This window comes from Ruditapes philippinarum, unplaced genomic scaffold (genome assembly GCF_026571515.1).
Source record: "Ruditapes philippinarum isolate M1 unplaced genomic scaffold, ASM2657151v2 ctg2662_1_1_1_1, whole genome shotgun sequence".
Classification (NCBI taxonomy): domain Eukaryota; kingdom Metazoa; phylum Mollusca; class Bivalvia; order Venerida; family Veneridae; genus Ruditapes; species Ruditapes philippinarum.
This window is the reverse complement of record NW_026863937.1, coordinates 5,265-27,248: the sequence shown is the minus strand read 5'-3', so window position 1 is coordinate 27,248 and position 21,984 is coordinate 5,265. Positions and strand designations below refer to the sequence as shown.

Below are 21,984 nucleotides of genomic sequence, written 5' to 3'. Positions count from 1 at the left end.
ATATCCCGACGAAGTATGGGAGTTTCATAGGATCAAATTCATGTACTATTTCGTGGGCTGTTATTCGGTTGAGGACACATTGCGCGATTGTAGCCAACGAAATCCCATGTGTAGATGACATAGCTCTGAACGCGCCTGAGGGCGCGTCCGTCGCAAAAAATAAAGTAAAAGCGTTTCTGGAGCATAACTGGCCTTTAATTAATTAAATGATTTGAGAAGCCGTTTCTTTGAGTAGACATTTACCTATTCTGGTGTAACGATATGAATCACCAGTCACATACATACACATTACAAAGCCAACGTCTCTACGAAGTGCATGGGTATTACGGTCACCCATTGTTCGCCGTACGTCCAAACTTTCCTCGTACTTTCAAGCACGTACCTATATTTTTGATGAAATTACACTTTCAAAATTATACAAATGATATTTCTTTCCAGATGTTTCGTGTAGCTGTATGTAGTTTTGTTCCGTTTTTAACCTGTATCGCATATAAAGTACTCTATACTTCTATACACATAATAACAAGTGGCGTCCAAATATGGCTCGTAAAGCTCGTGAAAAACGTAAGACCAAAGGCCCAAACATATCATTAGAAATGACGGACTGTTTAATTTTTTACATATTTATTTGTAGAAAAATAATAATAATTAGTACATCTTAACAAAAAAGCATGCATTTTATATCAACGGAATGGTTTAATATTAATATTATTGCAATGACATGTATACAGAACATGAACAAAGCCATGTTCATGGTACACATTCTGTGTGGGTAACTGTAACAAATAATAGTATGACAACGCCATAAGAATAATTCCGGTATTAGTATTTAGTATTTTGATAACCTTTAACTAAGCAATGGATAGACAATCCTTTTAAAGCAGAATGTGTCCACTACATAAATTATGGTGACTGGGAAAATGTTAGTTAAAGACACTTTGAAGTTTTATATTGACAGACCGATTTACAAGTCCTATAGTAGCACGTTAGTGTTTCATATACTAGTAACAAAACATGATGGACATGAATGTTGAAATGGAAATAAATGCACACATCAATATATAAACATATAAATGATAATATTTTATCTACAATTTTATGAAGGTTGTATTAAGACTATCACATGTCTTGTTTGATAAAATGATCTAACTATAATACTGGAAATAGCTTCATCAAATACGATTGTTGCATTAAAGCACTGCATATCATCTGATACATTCAAATTACATTACTAAATGCATAGTGAAAGTCCTTGCCAAATGAAACCCTGAAAAAAAACATAAATGCAAATTCGGGTAACCAAATACAAATGTATGTAAAAACACAGTTTTTTTATAGAGTACGTCTGGCTTCACTCATAAATGCCACAAGAAAACTGATATATACAGGTAAAGATTATTTACATAATTATGTCCCACCAGTGTGGCTGTATATTTATGTACATACTTTTTTCAAACCATAGTCAAAACAGTTGTTTTTTAGCTGTCAAATACAATGTACCAACCAATTATCAATTTGTACATGTAAACATTATTACATGTATATGTACAACACTTTTATTGCACAAATTTTACTGAAGTAAACAGTGAATAAAGATGATCCACTAACCTTGAGATGAATTGAAACATAAAACACATAAAACCTTAGAATGATTATTTACAACATTAATGACTTTATTATGGAGAACGTTTATACGACTCGTATATAAACCCATAAATCCGTATTCACAACTCAATCAAATAATAGAAAATACCAAGTCTTTGACAAGGTTGTGGTGTCTTTCTTCTTCCTTTGATTATGAATTAAGAATTTATAAATAAATAAATAGATCTAAATGAGAAGTTTTATACACACTATTTTAGTAGGTTCCCTTATTTACAATAAATTAAAACAATGTGTTTATTTACTTTGTCACTTTGTGCAATAATAAATATATATCCTTTGTCACCAGCAACTTGCACAAATCATAGCTGGTCTCAGAAAATAGTCTCATTTCTGACTCTTACGATATGTTTAGATCCTGCGATCTAGTCGTCTTTACACACTTGAAGATGTCAATCAATCAACCATTCCAATTATCATTCTTACGTTAAAAAAGTTATCATGAGATGTCCAGGAAACTGTATCCAGAAGATCGGTAAATTTTCATCAAATTTATCTAGAACATTTCATTTTGTTCCGAGAAAGCTTTACTCCGTCCAGAAAAAACTTCACTGCGTGGTGGTAATGCAGGTAAATTTATCTGATTATCTGCCATTGCTTGTTTGACACGCAATGATTGCCGTTTCTGGAACAATGTGACATAACATTAGCAGATTAAACACACAAAAAGGTAAGAATTGATGTCAAAAATGCGCAATAGTTTCAATATTTTCAAAAGTCTTATGCATAAACCAGACAGCCTGTTCTATGGAAAGATATATATTGGATGACATTACAAAAATATTTTTTTATAATGGACGGGAAAATAATCCAGAGTATCGCAGTCTTTCTATTTGTCTTGATGCATCATCAAAGGGTAAAAAGAATGTTAAAAAATATAACACGTAAGTTTTACCTTTGCTTTCTTTAGAAAACCTTTAATCTTTATTCCACCTTTTTTATCTTCTCTCAGCTGAACCTGAAAAAATGTTATGATTTGTTTAAAACTATTGCTTCATTAGAGGAACATCGTAGAAATTGAATATGGATTGAAAGGCTAATTTAACAAATAGGCTTGCTCTGGGGGCCGTTTAATCAACGGGTCCCAGATGTTTTATAATTTAAAAATACCTATGGTTCAATACTCTAGTTTTTCGGGTTGTTTTAAACAAAGAAATCGCCTAAAGTACTTCACTAAAACTACATTAAAATAAATTACCTCAGAACCATCGTCCTCTTTCATTGAAGTATCAGAATACGTCGAGGCTGTGCTTGAACCTGAAATATTTCGTATGATTTATGAATTTGCTAAATATTTTCATTTATAAATCATATGAGCCGTGTCATGACAAAACCAACATAGTGCGTTTGCGACCAGCATGGATCCAGACCAGCCTGCGCATCCGCGCAGTCTGATCAGGATCCATGCTGTTCGTTATCAGTTTCTCTACTTGTTATAGATTTTTGTAAGCGAACAGCATGGATCCTGATCAGACTGCGCGGATGCGCAGGCTGGTCTGGATCCATGCTGGTCGCAAACGCACTATGTTGGTTTGGTCGTGACGCGGCTCATATATATTTTAGTCCAATATCTACATAAATGGCATGCTAGTAAAACATTGTGCAATGCAGTATCCATCTTATTTCTGATGATATTCTGTTGCATAAAAAGCAAATTCAGACTCAAAATTTTAAAATAGAATTTCCCCCATAAGGTCATGAGATTGTGAAAACGGCATATTTCGCTGTCTTCCATTACTGAAAGGTTGATATAACAAAGTAGCGACACAAATCTTGTCATGGCACCGATTTCTAAATATAAAAGAATTTTGGCGGAATTATATGAGCATTAGTGTCAAAATAACGCACACCATTTCAGAACATTCTAATTGTTGTTTATTCTTCTTCTCTCTCGCACACCTTAAATATCTAGGCCAGCAACGGTCCAATTTAGCTATTTCTTTGCTGGTATTTGCTTTAGTTTGCCTACATTAAGTCACACCTAATCTTTATTAATATTTTAGTTTAAATAAATTGAATTTAATTGAGTATAATTGTCATGGTTTTACTTTAGCTTGTCGTCCCAAATATTATAAATAACACATAAAATACCCTTATCAAACAGGAAGAAAAATAATTATTTATCTTTCTTAGATACATGTCATTTGTTTACAATTTTCTTTTCTTTTTTATCAGTGACATTATTTGGTATCCCGTAGTGATGATCTGGAAATTCCCCTAAACTTTTTATTTTTCTTCAAGTTACATCTTTTTATAATGATTTAAGTACAATGATAAAGATGGAGAAGATAACAATAAATTGTTTACATTAGCGATACCTTTGGGGATATCCCAAGTATAAACATAGTTTTTAAACCAATAATTCTCGAAATAATATTTTTTTTCCTCCCCCCTCCCCCTTTGTTTGGTTGATTGGATGATTATAGAATTAAGCCATATCAACATAGGAACTTAAATTTTGGAGGAAGACTAGTGCCTTAGAACATCTGAAATGTTCCTTCCGTCGCCTTTAAAGCCATTAAAGTACCCCGTTATCAAACTGGATAATTTCCTCTAGGCCTACTGATATAAAGTACTTTTTCATCTTTAATACCAATTTTGTCCTAATGGCAGTAAAAAATGGAACATAAATCAAAAATCGATCGACCTTTGACCTGTTTATATTAGTTAGACGGAGATTAAAAAAGACACATAATAAATGTCCTTATTTAACCAGGAAAGCTTACTTTATTTATATACTTACTTGATCGTGCTGAATCTCTGTAGTACGACTTTGCACTCTAAAATGAAATGAAAATAAAAAATATGACAAGTTTTATTACAACTTTACAATCTAAATACATGGTATTTATATAAAGTACCGCTTTGCATTCACTGTTATTTATGGATCATTTATTCTGTATTCGTAAACTACCAATTTCTAACCAGTTTTATGTCTTAACTTCCTCATAGAGAGATAATTTGCATAATCTTCTTATTTCTTTCGGACCCACGTTTTGAATGATCGAATACAAATCAAGTTAATAAATACAATCGATTTATAAGGAAGCTTGCATCTAAAGTTTTCTTCTTTTTTTTTTTTGGATAAATTAAATTTTGTCAAAGAAAAAAAATGAGAAGCTGCATAATATTCCAGATTTCTAGTACATGACACTTATCAGTGAAAGTTGAAAAAAAATCTTAAAAAGGTCAAATGTATACCAAGTTTCTTTTGACAGAAATAGCCTCGTTACTAAGAATAGACGGTTCTGACAAACTTCTGTTTTTCTTTCCGAAAAACAACTTTTTCAACTTTGAATTTTTCTTTGGCTTTTTATGCTCTTCTGGAGAAACAGGGGGTTCCTGAAAATATGCGTTTGAATATATCATGAATTGTTGTTAATGGGATAAACATTTATGAAACTAACATTAATACCCAATATTAGTTTTGTTATAAATTATTTTTACCTTTATTAAGCAAAATTAAAATTTAAAATAATAGAAAATGTCAATAAATCAAACTTTAAGATCACTCATTGTTTAAATTGAGTTATATAGTTATTCAAATAAGGAAATGACCTTTATTTTTTATTAGCGTGCTGCATTTAAGGTTTTGCTTTCTTTTACATTTAGTATATATATTTTGCATTTAACTTGTACATTTTTTACGATGATTTGTGAGAGATGATGGTAAAATACTCTGGTGTAATGTCAGAATAACTTACAGCCATGCCGAGCATGTGAACCACGTCTTTTCTATGATGCTCCACGTGTATATCAGTTTCATCATCCGTTCCTAACAGCGTTCTTCTCTCTGGATCTGATAAATAAATCATCTGTACCATTTTATATCAGTCTGAGCCAATCTTCCTTATTTGTCACAACGATTATCATTAAAGGTGGATGTTGATAATAATAATAATAATGATAATAATAAAAGGTTGATGATGATGATAATAATAAAAACTTTAAATTATCGTCAGATCATGTTATTGACTAATTTATATCCAAGTACTTGTACAATTTTTGATTTAGAAAAGACAATAAAGTCAATTTAGATAGTTATGTTGGTTGATAACAGACAGTTAAATGCATCTTTTTTCTTGCATGAACGTCTGTAGAAGCAGCTAAGCTTTCTACATGCTTGTGCGAGCTATGTTCCAATGATAAAACTAACAGGGCCGTCATTGCAGTAACGTGCGTGGAAAATAACGGTGCGTGATTTTATCCGTTAATGCACGTTGTGTTTTCCTGCGTGCGATGTTTTTATGCAAAAATGATAATTATTGATGTCTTTTTTCCCATTTTGTACAACTGAGTATAGTCCAATACAAAGAAAATATGAAACATTTAAGCAATAATGGCTTGAATAAATGGCGGAGAGACAAATGTAAGAAGGTAAATGAGATGATTTTGGAAGGATGTAAGAATGACAACAAAGTTATTAACGTTAAGGATAACAAATAAGGGACTTATCGTTCTACACTTGCTTAATTCGGTAGGTTTTGCGTTTTTAGAGGTTATATTTCATAAAATTATTTAACTATAGAGAAAGTCGACATATTTGACCAGAGATTCGTGTCATTGACTGACACATTTCACCAGAGATAGTGTTATATACTGATATAAATGACCAATCAGAAAATAGTGAAATATTGACATAATTTATAACCACAAAAATTTTATAGAATAGTGCCACATGTAACAAATCCGACCAAAATCTGAGTTGTATTCCGAAACATTTGACCAGAGATAGTGTTATATACTAGCAGACAACCAGGAATAGTGTTTTATACTGACACATTTAACCAGAGAAAGCGTTGTAAACTGACAGTTGACCAGAGAAAGCGTTATAAATTGACACATTTAACCAGAGAAAGTGTTATAAATTGCCACATTTAACCAGAGAAAGTGTTATAAATTGACACATTTAACCAGAGAAAGTGTTATAGATTGACACATTTAACCAGAGAAAGCGTTATAGATTGACACATTTAACCAGAGAAAGCGTTATAGATTGACACATTTAACCAGAGAAAGCATTAAAAATTGACACATTTAACCAGACATAGTGTTTTATGCTGACAGTTGACCAGAGAAAGTGTTATATACTGACACATTTAACAGAAGATTGTGTAATATATAGACATACTTAACATATGATAAATCCTTAGTGTACCTACCAAGGTCAAAGGAACGTTTGGACATTAAGGATGAACTCGATGAATTACGAGATGACATCAAATCGGATTTTTTATAATTTTCTACAAACATAAATCAATAATTCTCTTTGATAAATTGCAACAAAACAGACTAGACATGATGAAATCCGTTTATTCTGTGTTTTATGAAAAGACAATCGTGTTAAACTGATTGTATTCAACCCCTGGCAAAAAATTACTTATCTTTTTTGTCATTCTTATATTATCTTATTGCCAGACTGTCTTTTTTTATCGCTATTTATTTTTAATTTTAATTTAAAAATGTCAAAATATAGAACATTATTATGCAAAACAAAGGTGTAACTGCATTACTTTTCGTTTAACCAGCTATAGTGTTACATACTGACATAACTGACCATATATAGCATTACAAACTGACATATATATTTTATAACCGTAATAAATGTTATCATACTGACGCACTTGATCATATATAGTTATATACTGACAAATTTGACTAGAAATAGTGCTCTTTAATAATGCCATCTATACCAACAATACTTAGTATCAAAGCACAGAACGCGCTGAATTTGTTTGGGTCTCAGAATGTCAGAAAGGTGAAGGTTGTGAGATTATAAACCAATTTGTTTTTGTATAGTGCCACCAATGCTTTCCGGCGTTTTAATTGTAGAAAATTGGCTATAAGACTAATTGCAACACTTATATACAATTCAATGTTTATTTGACTTAAACAATTTGAAAAAAAAAATGAGTTGCCGTAACAGGGATTTGAACTCCAGACCTATCGCTTCCTAAGCGAGCGCGCAACCCCTCGGCCACGGTGAAGTTAAATATTTTCTGTCTGTAGAAAACCATATTATTCTAAATTAGGGTTTGTAACCCTTATTATGTTGTTTAACACTTATGTAAATAATCATGGAGCTTACTTTATGCATGTATATATCTATAAAGAATAAACCCATATTAGAAATCTTCGGGAACTATTTCGCTTGAAAATTAATGCGCCTGTCATTTGACCATCTCCCGTTAGTGTACATATAAAAGGAAGTAACCGCTTTAAAAAAGCGGACTACTTTCGGCATTTGCAATTAACAGCATTAGGGTCTAAAACTTCGCTACCATTATTTGTTTGGTCTGACGACCAAAACAAATAAAAATAGTTTTGTTATAAAAAGACAGGCATATTCACAGTTGTTCTATACTTACACATTTGACCAGAGACACAGTGTTAACTAGAGATAGAGTAACGTTATATACTAACATATCTGACCAACGATAATATACTAATATATTTAACAAGAGATGAGGTTATATACTAACATATTTAATTGGAGATGAGGTTATATACTTATACATTTAACTACAGATGAGGTTATATATGGACAAATAAAATGTGTTACTCAGACATAACTAAATAGAAATAATGTTATATACTGACATATTTCACCAGAGATAAAGGATATATTGACATATTTAATTAGAGATGAGGTTGTATACTAATATATTTAACTATATAAATGAAGTTATCTGCTGACATGTTTAACCAGAGATGAGGTTATATACTGAATTCGTAACTGCACTAAGGTGACGATATACTGACATATTTAACTAAAAGATAATGAAATATATTGACATATTTAACCAGAGGTTATGTGATATACTGACAAACTTAACCACAGGTAGCTTTATAAACTGACATATTAAACAAGATATAGCCTTATATACTGACATATATAACCAGAGAAAATGTTATGTACTGAGTTATACAACCAGAGAAAGTGTTATATACTAACACATAACCAAAGATAATGTTAAATACTGACCTATATAACCAGAGATAATGTTATATACTGACGTATATAACCAGAGAAAGTGTTATATACTGACACATAGAACCAGAGAAAGTGTTATATATTGACCTATATAACCAGATAAAAATGTTATATACTAAGACATCGACCACAGATTGAGCTGTAGTGTACCTACCACGCCTAGAAGAACGTTTGGACTTTAAGGACGATCTCGATGAATTACGAGATGTCTTCAAACTGGGTCTTTTACAATTTTCTATAATCATATCCAAATTCATTTAAGTCTGGGTTTTACGTGGTATTTTAGTAAACATCAACATGACAGACTAGGAAAGCGCAAAATAGCGTAGAAATGGCATTATAAAGAGCATGATGTCGAATGGATTAGAATTGCCACTGCATGGACACTCGATCCTGTATAAATGATTTATACATTTTTCTGTATCAAAGGTGCTAGTCGCATTTATTTGACCTAAATATGTTTAATCTCGTTGTTTATGCAATATTATATCATAAATTAAAAAAAAAAAAAAAAAAGGGAAAAAATCTGATTTTTTTTCTGATCTGTCAGGACTAGCATGCATCACTGAGTCGATATTATCAATCGGAACTTTTCGGCCCTTTCCGTTAAACTTCGGATAATAGCCGAGATGTTCCAAGTGTCGATGCCTATGTACACATTTACATGAAGTAAGACAAGGATATGAAGTAAGAAAAAATCGGTTCACGCATAAATGACTAAATGAAATAAATGACAGTCAGCTACTTGTTAATTATAAATTCACATATGACACTTACCTGCCGCTAATGGCGACATCTTTGGTGACATAGGTAGATACTCATCATCGTCACTCGAAACCTCCACTGAAATGAATATTATATATTGGACAAATCGAAACAGTAAAGAAAAGTTTGAATTGTACTGAAAACCACTTTAATATGTTCGTTAAATTTGAATTGCACTGTAATTGAAAGAAAAGGAATTATGTATTTACAAAAGCAAAATGATCTTGTTAGATCACATCCTTTTAAGACATGCAATATAAAAGTTGATGTGTAAATGTATATGATACTGATACGTGACAAATCAATAATAATTATTCAGATGCTTACCCGAACCGCAAAATCCACCATCATGCGAGTTTTCCCTGGGCTTTTTCAGAGAATGCTGGCGTAGTTTTCCATCCCCTACAAAAGCAGAAAATGTATAATATATGTATTCAAATCTAAAAGAAAATTTGTAAAAATAAAACAAAACAATAACAAATGATAACATTTTTTTGTTAGATATCATTGTGTTGTTTCTTCTATTAACTTTATACGTCGAACTATAACTGATATAGCCACTTTAATGCGATGGACGGATATAAAAGCAAGCAATTAATAAGCTGTCCCACGATCCAAACTAAATAAACAGTCAGCTAAACAATGTTTAATAGCTTTGCGGAAAGTCTTCAGGCCTATATAGTCTGACAGAGTTTCTGGCTTTTGGAAGCTTAATTTTACTCTCTTAAATCATTCAAACTCAAACTAGGAAAATAGTTCTTCATTGATGACTAGAGGAGATATAAGCACTTATGGACCGGAACAATTGTTACATCTTAAAGACAATTAAATTATTAATTTGACTGTTACCTTTTTCATTAAATTCAGAACGGATGTTTCCCACACTCATGTCAATATAATTACTGTCACTATAATGTCTGGGATGAGGTGCAGGGGGTGGGGGATTGTCCCCTATAATGGTTGAAAGTCTCGGGTAGCCAGGTGGCACAGATATTCCGCTATCACGTTCCTTTTCTGTGAGAACCAAACAAGTATGAACAATAATTCGGAAAGCTTTTATGGCTTGTCAAAATCACTATCCTAATCAGGCATTGTTCAAATCCGTGAATTGTGCATCGATTTGCGAAATTTTTAAAATAAATGTTCTAACATATGCCACAAAGTTTACGAATGTTTCAGCAGCTATGACCTTGATAATCGGTCTGAATTTTAAAAAGAATGACTGCTACAATATATATGTTGATATTTTATGCCACAATGGTTAGAATGGTGGCTAACATTAATTTGACTGGTATTTGAATGCAAATTTAACACTTTAAATTGGCATACTTTTCGTATTAAAATATGAAAGCTTTGTTAATTATCATAGCCACATTTAATAGAAATACATAAATTAAGTGCACACAGCTATAAAACAATGCATAACTGCATAAAGTATATAGAAAGCATTTGTTTAATAATCAATGCTGTAAAGCTAAAATAAACATTAAAGAAGATGACCCATAATTTCATAAATAACACATATCCCATTACGCATGTATATAACGTCTAGCTCAAACATCTGTTAAAATATCAAGAACATTTTAATTTATATTTCACAGCTTACCGTTAACCTATGACTTTCTTGTGGTAATTTTATATCATAATAAGGATTAAATGTAATAAATTTGTCTTATGATATGATACAGCGGCATATATGAGAACGTGACAACACGTACATGTACCGACTAAAACAGTTTAATACCATACATATTATATTAATGTGCAGCATGCAAACATCTATTGCTGTTGCATTTATTTATGTATGATAACTTTTATGATTTTGAAACAAAAGGAATATAAATTGAAAATAAATGCTCGGGCCTCCATTTCCGAATGGTTAAGATTGCTGACTTCAAGTCACTTGCCACTCACCGTTGTGGGTTCGAACTTTGAATAAGTTCATGCAAGAAAGGTATTCAGACACTTAGGTGGCCGCTCGTGTCTGAAATGTGCACCTTAAGTCTTGCTCCTCCAGTAAAGTTGGAAAGTCGTCATATAACTTTTCCAGTTTCGGTGTGACCCAATAAAACAAACAAACAAATGATAGAAAAGAAAAGCAATTAAAATAATTGCCAAGACTGTGTGATGATTTTATTCATTTTTGTTATAACGTATGTTCTTTTAGTTTACGATTGTAATAATTACAATGGGCATATTTATTAGAAGAAATATAGATATTATGATTACCTGCTTTTACGAATTCAGAGAAATGTTTCAACATGTCTGCTAGCTCTGTGTGACCGTGAATTCGTGCAATATCATGAGGCATGTGACCATCTTTATTCGTTGTTACGCATGCGCCGTACATAAGCGGGTTGCATAGCAACGCTTCGCAGAAGCTGGTAAGATTAAATTGGGCGCCAAAGTGAACAAGCGTTGGCCAAGCGGAACTTTTGTTTTCTGAAACAGAAATAGCATTATTTGAAAGTTTTAAAAGAAAAATGCAAAATTGTTATCCTTTCTTCTTGAAAGAGGAAGGGCTTTCAATATGCATGTAATTTATATCACGTTTTTTGTATACTATTAAAATGAGATTCATTAGACTATAATGAATCATTATATTAACCCCTAATCTGCTGATACCAAAAGTGATTGACCTTTGCTCTGGCCATCTCGCACATCGGACCAGATTCTTTACTGTTAGTAGATTTTGATACTGAAATCCCTTCAAATAAATGGTCTGTTCCAAATTCTAAGCCGGGCAATGCCATTATACAAAGTTAGCGGGTAAATAGTTAAACTAGATCAAACTCGTACATCTACTAGTTTTTCACCTTGTCGTATTTTTAAGCTTTATTGAGTAAACGTACGTTGTATTGAAAGAGCAACAATTTATTTCCTTTTGTTAATTCAAATTATATTTAAATAGAAAAATTAAACATCAGTATGTAAATAGTGTGGTAATGGAATGGGAAAGTACGGATTTCTTTGTAGTTTAAGAAAGGAAATAATTAAATCTTCCGGGTAGTATAAGATTATCTGTTTAATAAATAATAATCTAAAGGTCATCCGGTCACCCATAAACATTTATATTTTCTTCCTTATGCGAGAGAGTCAACATGGACAACCACAAATAGGAAACGAGATGAACACTCTCTTTTTAGATCTGTCATCAAAGTAACACCGCCTGTAAGTTTTACTGACCTTCTACTCAATTCATTAATTTAAGATATGACCCTCAAATAATTACAAATTTCCAGAAGAATTGCACATACCATGTGAAGTCTTCTCTGTGCCGGAGAATGATAAATGCCTGAGCGTCTCGACACACTGCACCATTGAAGTCATCTTTTCGTCCAGATGTTTAACTCCTTTATTTATTCCTAGACATTGACAAAGCATTTCTTCAGGGTCCGTCTCGTCTGCTAAGATTTTACGAATATATTCTAGTTTATTTGTGCGACTCATTTCCGGAAAAGCATGGTCTTCTCTGGAAACGTCGTCAATATTTACATATAACGACGCACGTGATTTTTCGTGAGATTTTGAAATTACAGTTCTACCGTCTTTAACGTCTAATTCATCTGTCTGTGTCGCTATTGATATACCCACTGCTCGCGCAGGGGCCTTAGATATGTTGGTGCTTTCAAATACAGACGATTCCATGCGATCTGTAGCAGACGATATTTGAACCAGTTGTTCACCTATCATGGTTCCGTCTTGAATGACCGACACATTTGTAGATTTCTTTCCTGAAAGTTTCGAGAAAGTAAAATAACATAGCCCTAAAAAAAAGCCTACTGAGATGATATTTCTAACTTTTTTCGTGCCAACAACAGCTTTGTGGGCATTCACTTTGATGTATCCAGAAGTAAACTTAAAATTGAGCAATCAAACAGCCGCCGAATATAAAGAACGACTATGATATACATACACTAACGTTCATATGAAAGGATGATAATTTAACAAACTAGAACATAGTAATATTTCACAGAAATTTTACAAACAAACGTACTTTACTGATGTCAATAGAAAAAACACATACAGTGAGACCTTTGCAGAGCGGCACTCATTCAACAACAACCAAAATCTTGGTTGTACTACAGAGATTGTACTGTATATTGTTTTAATTAAAATTTATCATAGTATTGACGGTGTTACAATCATATTCATTTTTAGTATTGTTCTGTTTTATTTGTTTTTCTTTTTTCTTCCCGAACGATAATTAATGTGATAAAAGTGACTTTCTTGTTGTCATTTTTTAGGTTTTAACAACTCAAACAATTTACGTAACCGAAAACATTATATTTGTTATCATTTCATTTGTTAAATTACTTTTATTGGTGATAACAGAGGTCGGGTCACATATTTCATAGAAAACATGCAGTCTTACTCATTGCTGTACTGTTTTATTGCTTTGATAAGCGGAAGATTTTAGACACTTTTTACAACCTGTATTAGATAGCGTTAATGGTTGATAATTGACTGTCTTTTGATAAAGACAGGTCAAATTAAATAACCTTATTACTTTTTTAAATCACGGGACAGTGAGAATTATGCACGTGACAAGATACGATTGGTCATGTGCTGTTTGTGCCAGGCAACGTATTCATCCTGTGTGACTTTATTATTCAGCGTTATCTGCTTTATGATATTATAAAGATCATCAGGCATAACTATATTACAGCATGATAAATTTAAACTAATTGGTTGGGACGACATGTAAGTGATTTTGAACAATGCATTAATTTCCTGATTTATATTTTTTTTAAACATGAATGGATCAAGTAAGAGTTTGCAAGTTCTACCAGAACGCATGTCCGTGCATGAAATAAGTCTTAATTCACACCAAATAAAGCTGGAAAATTTTAACATTATTTAAAGCTTTTCGTCATCCTAAAAATATGACGAAGAGACCCGTTAAAACTGGCCGTGACCTAAAAGTTCATGGTTTGGTCAATGAAATACGCGAGCGATGAGTAAATCATGTAAATAAACAAACCAGCCTCTGTTTTATTTATTATCATTATTTTATGACTCCCTTTTAATATATTGTCGTGTTTTTTTCCTTCAACTAAAGATATGCATGCTACCAGACGACAAATGTAATTGTATACGCGGTCGCTTGAGTTGACACGTATCATGTTCGAAATGTCCATTGTATTTTGTGAACATTTTGATGATTTTTATTCCTGTGAATTATATATGATACTGTGTATGGTATGACTATACAAAATAACAATAAGTTCAAACTGAATCATTGCTGTACGCATGGGAGACCTTAATTTGAATCATTCGCCATTTAGAGCCAGTATATTATGATGGCCTAATATTATCGTTAAATTTTAATATCGGCGGTAGTTCTTAGAAGAACTAATTTCCGAAACTTAGGAAGAAAATGACAGCCATCTGAGAGATCGTTGTAAATCAAAACGACATGGAAAAACACACAACAAAACCTTGCCCAGAACAGGATCTTGCAAATCTGTGGGAGTTGCATATACATTATACATATGTTAAGTGTGTTTTTATGAGGGTGTGTATTCAAATAATAATAAATTTACTTTTCTTCAAACACTTTCAAATTTATACCCTCTTCAAATATATGTATAACTGATCAAGTCATGTTAGTGAAACAGTTCATCGATTGGAATATCATTTAAGACGTACCTCCTAGATAATATAATAAAATATATTTGTAATCATATTAGAATAATGATAAGTGACAGTCACAGACAAAAAGTGAGTAAAGTTTAAACTCTGATAGACTTACCTTCATACTCAAGTTCGTACACAGCACAGTGGGTATCATCAGGTAATAACTCTTTGTTACCAAGTTTGACTTTCAACGAGCCCTCCGCTTGTCTCCACAATAGGAAGTACAACTTGCCATCCTGATAAAGTGAAGAATCAGAGAATAACTCGTTCAAAAACAGAAAGAAGACAATTTACAAATGAAACATTATGATGAAGAATAAAACATCATTGTTAACATCATTAGATGGCGAGATCTAAGCTAATTTCTAGCCGATTTTGTGCTTAGTTAAATAATATTTTTTTATGTGTTAATGTATATAAAATGCATGTATATTATATAAAAAAACAAGAAAAGAACAAATATAAATACAAATGAATGTGGACACGAGTTATAACAACAACCATAAGAGGTCACATGTTTTTTTATATGTCCATGAAATACTTTATTTGTATATAACTATTTAGAGTTTAAACAAATGACTATATATGCTTGGTAACCAATTTCAAATTGGTATTCCAACACAACTCCAATATATTCCTAAATGATTTGTCAAAAAAACTGACAAAAAACACTGTTAAATATTCTGTATATATAGGATTTATTCTGATCTGTTTTATTACGGTGAACTAATTGATTAATTTACCTTGTAAATCACATCTCGTAAACCATTTACTTGACGCTGTAAATTTGGAAGTTTATCGTAATTACCATCATCTTCACTTAACGTCTTTCTTAAAACATTTGGCGAACCTCGCATATTGTTGCTAGTTCTTTCATTGGATTTAAGAGAGAGTCTTTCATGGTATCTAAAGTCTCTGGGCTCACTTCCTATATGATGCAAATGTGGAGAGTGCTGGGACTGAGGGGACTCGGACATGACCCCTGACTGATGGGGGTCATTATCTTCATATTTTGTTATGATAAATATTAAAAGATCTCGAACCGAATCCTCCGTTTCCTTCAATTGAAAGATAAAGAAATCGTTCACATGGTCGAATTTATAATGTTTTGCCGATTCCTCTAAATCCTCTTGTTCTGTTCCTGTCAACACCAGAATGCATTTGTTTGTATCAACACTATTAGCCCATTTCCAGTCCTGATTTTCTAGAAAATCCGGCGTGACAAAGAACACATTTAGCACTGAAGACTGTAGACTGTGTTCCGACCTTTTGTTAAATTGAATTTGTTCACAAGTTATTTCATACTCTTTGGAGTGTAATTTTTTAAAGAGGTAATCAGACCAGTTATAACCGTCACTAACGTAGAATATTGATACGCTAGAATCCATATCTTCCAGTGAGGGTATTGAGCTCTGAAAGAAAATAACATATTAAGTATCTATTGCCCAAACTATAAAGCAGGACAAAACGAAACATTCTATGTGTCGTTGTATTAATGCCTTTTATTTGTTGCCATTTTTCATATTCACGTTCAAAAGATAGGTAAAAGTCCCTCAGAGCGTTTTGCATTTTAGGACTTTGTGGCGAAAAAGCGAAAATATGACAAAGTGTTAATCAGCTACCATATATCGTCAACGCAAAACTGGGCCTGCATATGTATATCGCATGATTTTTATTTACTAGCTGCCAATATTTGCCACTCTCCCTGAAAACTGTTAGTTGTTTTATTTTTCGGAGGTTGTACATTGCAGAGGAGACCCTGATTCTTTTACATATACCGACACATGGGACCTCTGTTTTACGATCTCATCCGAAAGACCATTAGTGTTGAAGCGTTGGATCGAACCAAAGACCCTGATGGATCCTCTCCCCTCCACCACTATCAATACTAACGGTATTTTGATGAGACCTTTAAAATGCAGGCTCTATATGTATCACGTTATTCACTAAGGATGCTTCATTCATTTCTTCCTGTTGCCTGTCATTGGATAAATTTCTTAATCAAAATCAAAATGTTTTGACAAGGTAGATAAAGACGTTTCATGAATGTAATCATTTTATAATAAATTGTTAACACGCTGCAAATAATCTGATATTTCGTTTAATTCAATAGTGATGATTGAATACAGTAATAAATGTATGGTCTTTCCTTATGCGTGCCATCAGGGAATCACACGTTTTCAAACGTGCTTTATTTAAATATATCGCAAAGAAAATCCCCCTCAAATAGTTTTTACAAAAAGATAACTAAATATGATAAAAGAAACCTACAATTTGCGATAAACTTAACTTGGTGCTTTAACCTTTAAAACATTTTATTTTTTGTTATGCTTTGTGCAAAAGAACGGTTTTTTAGTTTTCGTACGTGCTGAATTGTATAAAAATGAACAAAATGGTCCTTGACCGACATAACTTTTTTTAGTTTGGTTTTCGTCGCACCAACATAGTCATACTATACTGGTTGGGGATGACCTCAAGTGTCCCTCTGTGTATTATCACAGACTCGAGCGGGCATCTGAGTAGAACCCAAATCGTTCCGTAAGCTAGAAAAGCTTGCTGGATACTGTAGTTTGTTCGCATGGAAGAATTGAAAGTCCATAGCCCGACTCGAACCAACAGTGGTGAAGGCCAAGTGACATGAAGACAACGTCCTAAATCAGTCAGCTACGGAGGCCTCATGAAGGACAAGCCAGGTGGTATGTGAAACATAGATGAGAAATAGGCACGTTTAATTTATTAAATTATATTTATTCGGAAAGTTTGATTGTTTGATAGTGTGTGCGTATGTACGAGTAAGTAGATTTTTGTCAATCAGAACACCTGGGCGTTTATTCATAGAATGACAAAAAGGATCGATTTTCTTTTTAAATTCCTTTTTGTTGTATTTTATAAGGGTAGGGCGGAATGTAAAGGTTTTTTCTTCTGTAAAAAATGTACCGTACTTGCATACTTATATATTTAATTGAATTAATTAATTTTAAATCTAAAATAATGTGTTAGAATATTCCATATGATCGTAACTTATAACCCAACTAGAACTCAAAACAAAGGAAACTGGCACTTTTTGAAAAAATTATGTTCTCGGTGACCTGACGATCGTTACTCTGCCAGAACAATATCTTTTTTATTGCCATATTGACTGTTGACACTTCGATGTTCTTCAAATGTTCTATCGCGTGACCAGTTAGGTTTTGATTTGAAAACCATCGTTTTTATCAATACAGTATATACTATAACGATATAAACACATATGTGATGTATTGAAGTGGTGGATACAACAACAACACAACTTTACTAACGACATTTCAGCTGTACCAAGTTTTGGTTTACGTTCTTCTTATATTGAAATGATAACAATCATCAATACTTTCTCTTTATTTATTTCTGATAATCAACACCATCCACAAATCTTCGGCGTGTAAAAAGTTTTCTTAACCGGTAAAGGTGAAAAAGCACACATGCCCGAGATTTGAACTCATCGGTAAAAGCAACAATGTTACAGGGTGGAAAGTGCAATATTATCATCTAATACACAGATGCACTGTATGATAGACCAGGGGGACTTGTCTGTTCGTTAAGAGACCGCATCTGGAATATCGTTTTTACATAAAAATATATTATATACACTTAAAAGCGTGGGGACTTCGATCAAGTTACAGACCAGCGAATTAAGATAAAGTGATATTGTGACAACAGTCATCATGTTTTAATGAGATCTTTATCATCTTGCTAAAGGATTGTTTTCATTTTTTATGACTCTGCATCAAGAATGGACTCGGTGTATCCAAGGGGTGATCGCGTTCAGTCTTCAGCAACGCAGTGATTGTACTCTAGCGATGACAAAGTAACAATTACAAAGGATAGTTATAGGTATTATTAATAGTTGATTTATCCAGCTTCAGAAAAGAAACACTACACTTCAATACAGTCATTATTGTTTTAGTTGAACAAAGAATGTGACTAACTTAAAACAAGAATCATTCACATGATCAAAAGATAAAATGATACTGCTGAAATCAGTGAGAGCATGATACATGAAATTTGTTATTGTTTCCAGACATGAATGGCCATGGACACCATTAAACTCACGACAAATGCAATGTATTTCTATTTTTCTCTTTAAATCAGAGTGATGATCAAACTCTCAAGTATATGAAATTGCTATTTTTATGTAAATGTATTGTCACTTAGAAATTTGACTTCATGAAGTATATCATTCTTTTCACTGAAACAACTTCAAGCAAGTATGAAATAGATGAAAACTGTTGTGATGTGATGGCAGTCAAAGAGTCGCATCAATTTACAAACAATTTCCTTACACTTTCATTATCTCCATCATTTCTTAAAATATGTGTAATAACATCAAAAAAATGTGTAGGGAAACATATATGGAATAAGAAGTCCATAACTTTACAAGTGATAGGAAATTTTAATGAAAATAGAATTTCATGTTCTTGTTTGCGAATATTGAGTGAATCACAGATCCCCGGCAGTATGACTAAATCACTAAAATGGCATTTTGCTATGTTTTACTGTTCTTATAAAGTGTTGAAACTAGGATCGAATATAAATAAAATTGTTCCATGTGGTGTTACAATGATGATTTTGAAACCTTGAAAATCCTTTTAAAATCAAGCCCTGGATCTTTTAGACAAACAAAATGCATTATAACATCGAATTGTTGTGACTTCTTACTTAAAAAGAAACATTAAAAAGAAACAGAATCCATGTCTGTAATAAATTGCTACAAAAGAACACCTGTTGTGTAGAGTCTGTCCTGAATACTGGCTACTTAATACTCAGCTATGTATACTTACTAAATTAAAATATCTTAATATTTAATAATATATATTTTCTTATCACATAAACTAGGTTAGCAGTATGATAAATAATCTTCCGCACTGACTGCTTTAACATGCTCTTTGTGATATAAGTTATAAAAGATATAATTTATAAAATGAAACACATCAGTAAGCACTTCAGCCATATCATAAGTAAAGTTTGTTTGATAAAAGCTTTTATATTGCTATTGAGTTGGAGAAATATTGATTGTCAACTGCGATGTAAATCATATTGGCCGACTTAAATCAGGAAGTGTTTTTTTTTCTTTAACAAAAAATTTGGTGTACCTTATTTACTTAAAATATTTATCAATATATAAAAGGAATTCATTTTTCATTTCTTTTTACCATGCGTTTTAAAACTTCCTTAATGTTAGCTAAATGGAAACCAAAAATTAAGGTGACGAAAATGATATGGTTTACACACTGTAATATACATGTATATAAAACAGTTGAATACCTAATAGTAAGAGACTGTTTACTATTAATTAATAAGGTGATGTTTTACTTGTTTCTTGTATACGAAAAGTTCAACAGAAATGGACAAACAATTATTATAGCAGTGATACAAGTTGACAGTCTGCTGCTATTGCTGATTCTGCTGCGGTTGTTGTTGTTGTTGATGATTATGACGATGATAATGATGTTGTTATTGCTGCTGAAGATGGTTGCAGTTGTAGCATTGATAGTTAGTAGACAACGTTGGTGACAGATGATGGTGATGTTGGATATGGTGGTGATGATGATAATAAAAATAAGCGTTTTGTGACGACGACGACGACGACGACGATGATGATAATTATGATGATGATGATGATGACGACGACGACGACAAAGTTGATGATGATAAACAAGATGATGATGATAATGATGATGATGATGTTGGTGATGATGGAAATGGTGGTGGTAGTGGTGATGATGATGATGATGATAATGAAATTATGACGACGACGACGACGACGATGATGATTATGATGATGATGATGATGATGATGATGATGATGATGATGATGATGATGATGATGATAAAACTGATGCTGTTAATGATGAGTCCGATAAAGATGACGATGATGATATCGATAATAAGCCGATATAATAATAATAATAATAATAATTTTACTTGTGTAGCTTACATCTTACTATGAAAATAAAGACAGGATATTAACTGACTTGCAGTTTTATAAAAATTCTTTGAACCTGCATTAATTTATTTTGACATCGTATGCTGTAATTTAACTTCACCTGCATGTAACTTCACCTGTATGTCCTATTTGTATTTCAAATGTAAACTTTGTTTCTTCAAGATTTTAAGATAAAATATAACAGATGAAAATTTTGTTGGCTGGTTAGCGATTTATTATTATCTCTTTAATCTATTACAGCACAGTCAATCAATTAATCAATCATATATCGATCGATATCGAATTTGCCCTTAAATTTGTCGCTAAGTAGATCTGCTTAAAAAACTTTAAACACATCGTATCATTTCTTCTTTTTTTTTATTAATTAAATGTACTTCATAAAAAAATAATATTATTCTTACCTTTGTTATGTATATAAATTTTTGACTGTCTTCTTTAAGATTAGCTCTTCATTTAAACTACACTGTATCTTACACTTCGTTTAATCCGATGTAGACTTAACAATTTCATAAGCACGACTGTCAACTTGAGAACGTGTCATTCAACTAAATATAAATCAAAACTTCCTGTTTGGGGGTTACCCGAAAAAACTCTTTTCGAAAGATGAGGTTAAAATACCATGAAATGTTTAAACATACTTTTTACGCCGTTCTTTAATGATTAAACTTGTGTCTGGTTTCCCGTCTTTAAGACAAAATTCGGTGATCAAAACATATATACACCGAAGCCCAAAAAATAAAAAGGGATTTCTAATTAATGGGGCTTATAATCACATGAAGATTTTGCTGTGGTTTATAAAAAGTTAGCAAGTTTTTAAGAAGTGCATGTCCAAAGTCATTGAGAGCCCTAAAACATAAGGGAAGTTCTGCTCAGTGAGGGTGGTCGCTCAATTAAGTTTGACCGCTGTAGGTCACATAATTTTGTAGTTAATGAGCGGAAA

At 32.4% G+C, this 21,984-nt stretch overlaps 1 protein-coding gene across 5 annotated transcripts; it reads right to left on the bottom strand.

Moving 5' to 3' along the window:
* Positions 1–607: 607 nt before the first annotated feature.
* Positions 608–21,581, bottom strand: LOC132723885 (uncharacterized). 5 transcript variants are annotated; one of them, XM_060708686.1, is made up of 16 exons: positions 21,446–21,581; positions 15,931–16,473; positions 15,805–15,885; positions 15,177–15,297; positions 12,679–13,155; positions 11,651–11,863; positions 10,271–10,435; positions 9,749–9,823; positions 9,434–9,499; positions 6,825–6,905; positions 5,367–5,461; positions 4,864–5,004; positions 4,406–4,442; positions 2,861–2,919; positions 2,558–2,620; positions 608–2,287 (listed from the first exon to the last, which is right to left on the bottom strand). In XM_060708686.1, the coding sequence occupies exons 2-16, from the start codon at positions 16,447–16,449 to the stop codon at positions 2,159–2,161; spliced, it is 2,322 nt and encodes a 773-aa protein (XP_060564669.1). In that variant the 5' UTR covers positions 16,450–16,473; positions 21,446–21,581; the 3' UTR covers positions 608–2,158. The 5 variants fall into 5 exon arrangements, 4 of the variants coding, with proteins under 4 accessions (XP_060564669.1, XP_060564668.1, XP_060564670.1 ...); XM_060708685.1 differs by having other exon boundaries at positions 15,805–16,473; XM_060708687.1 differs by lacking the exon at positions 6,825–6,905 and having other exon boundaries at positions 15,805–16,473.
* Between the last annotated feature and the right edge of the window lie 403 nt (positions 21,582–21,984).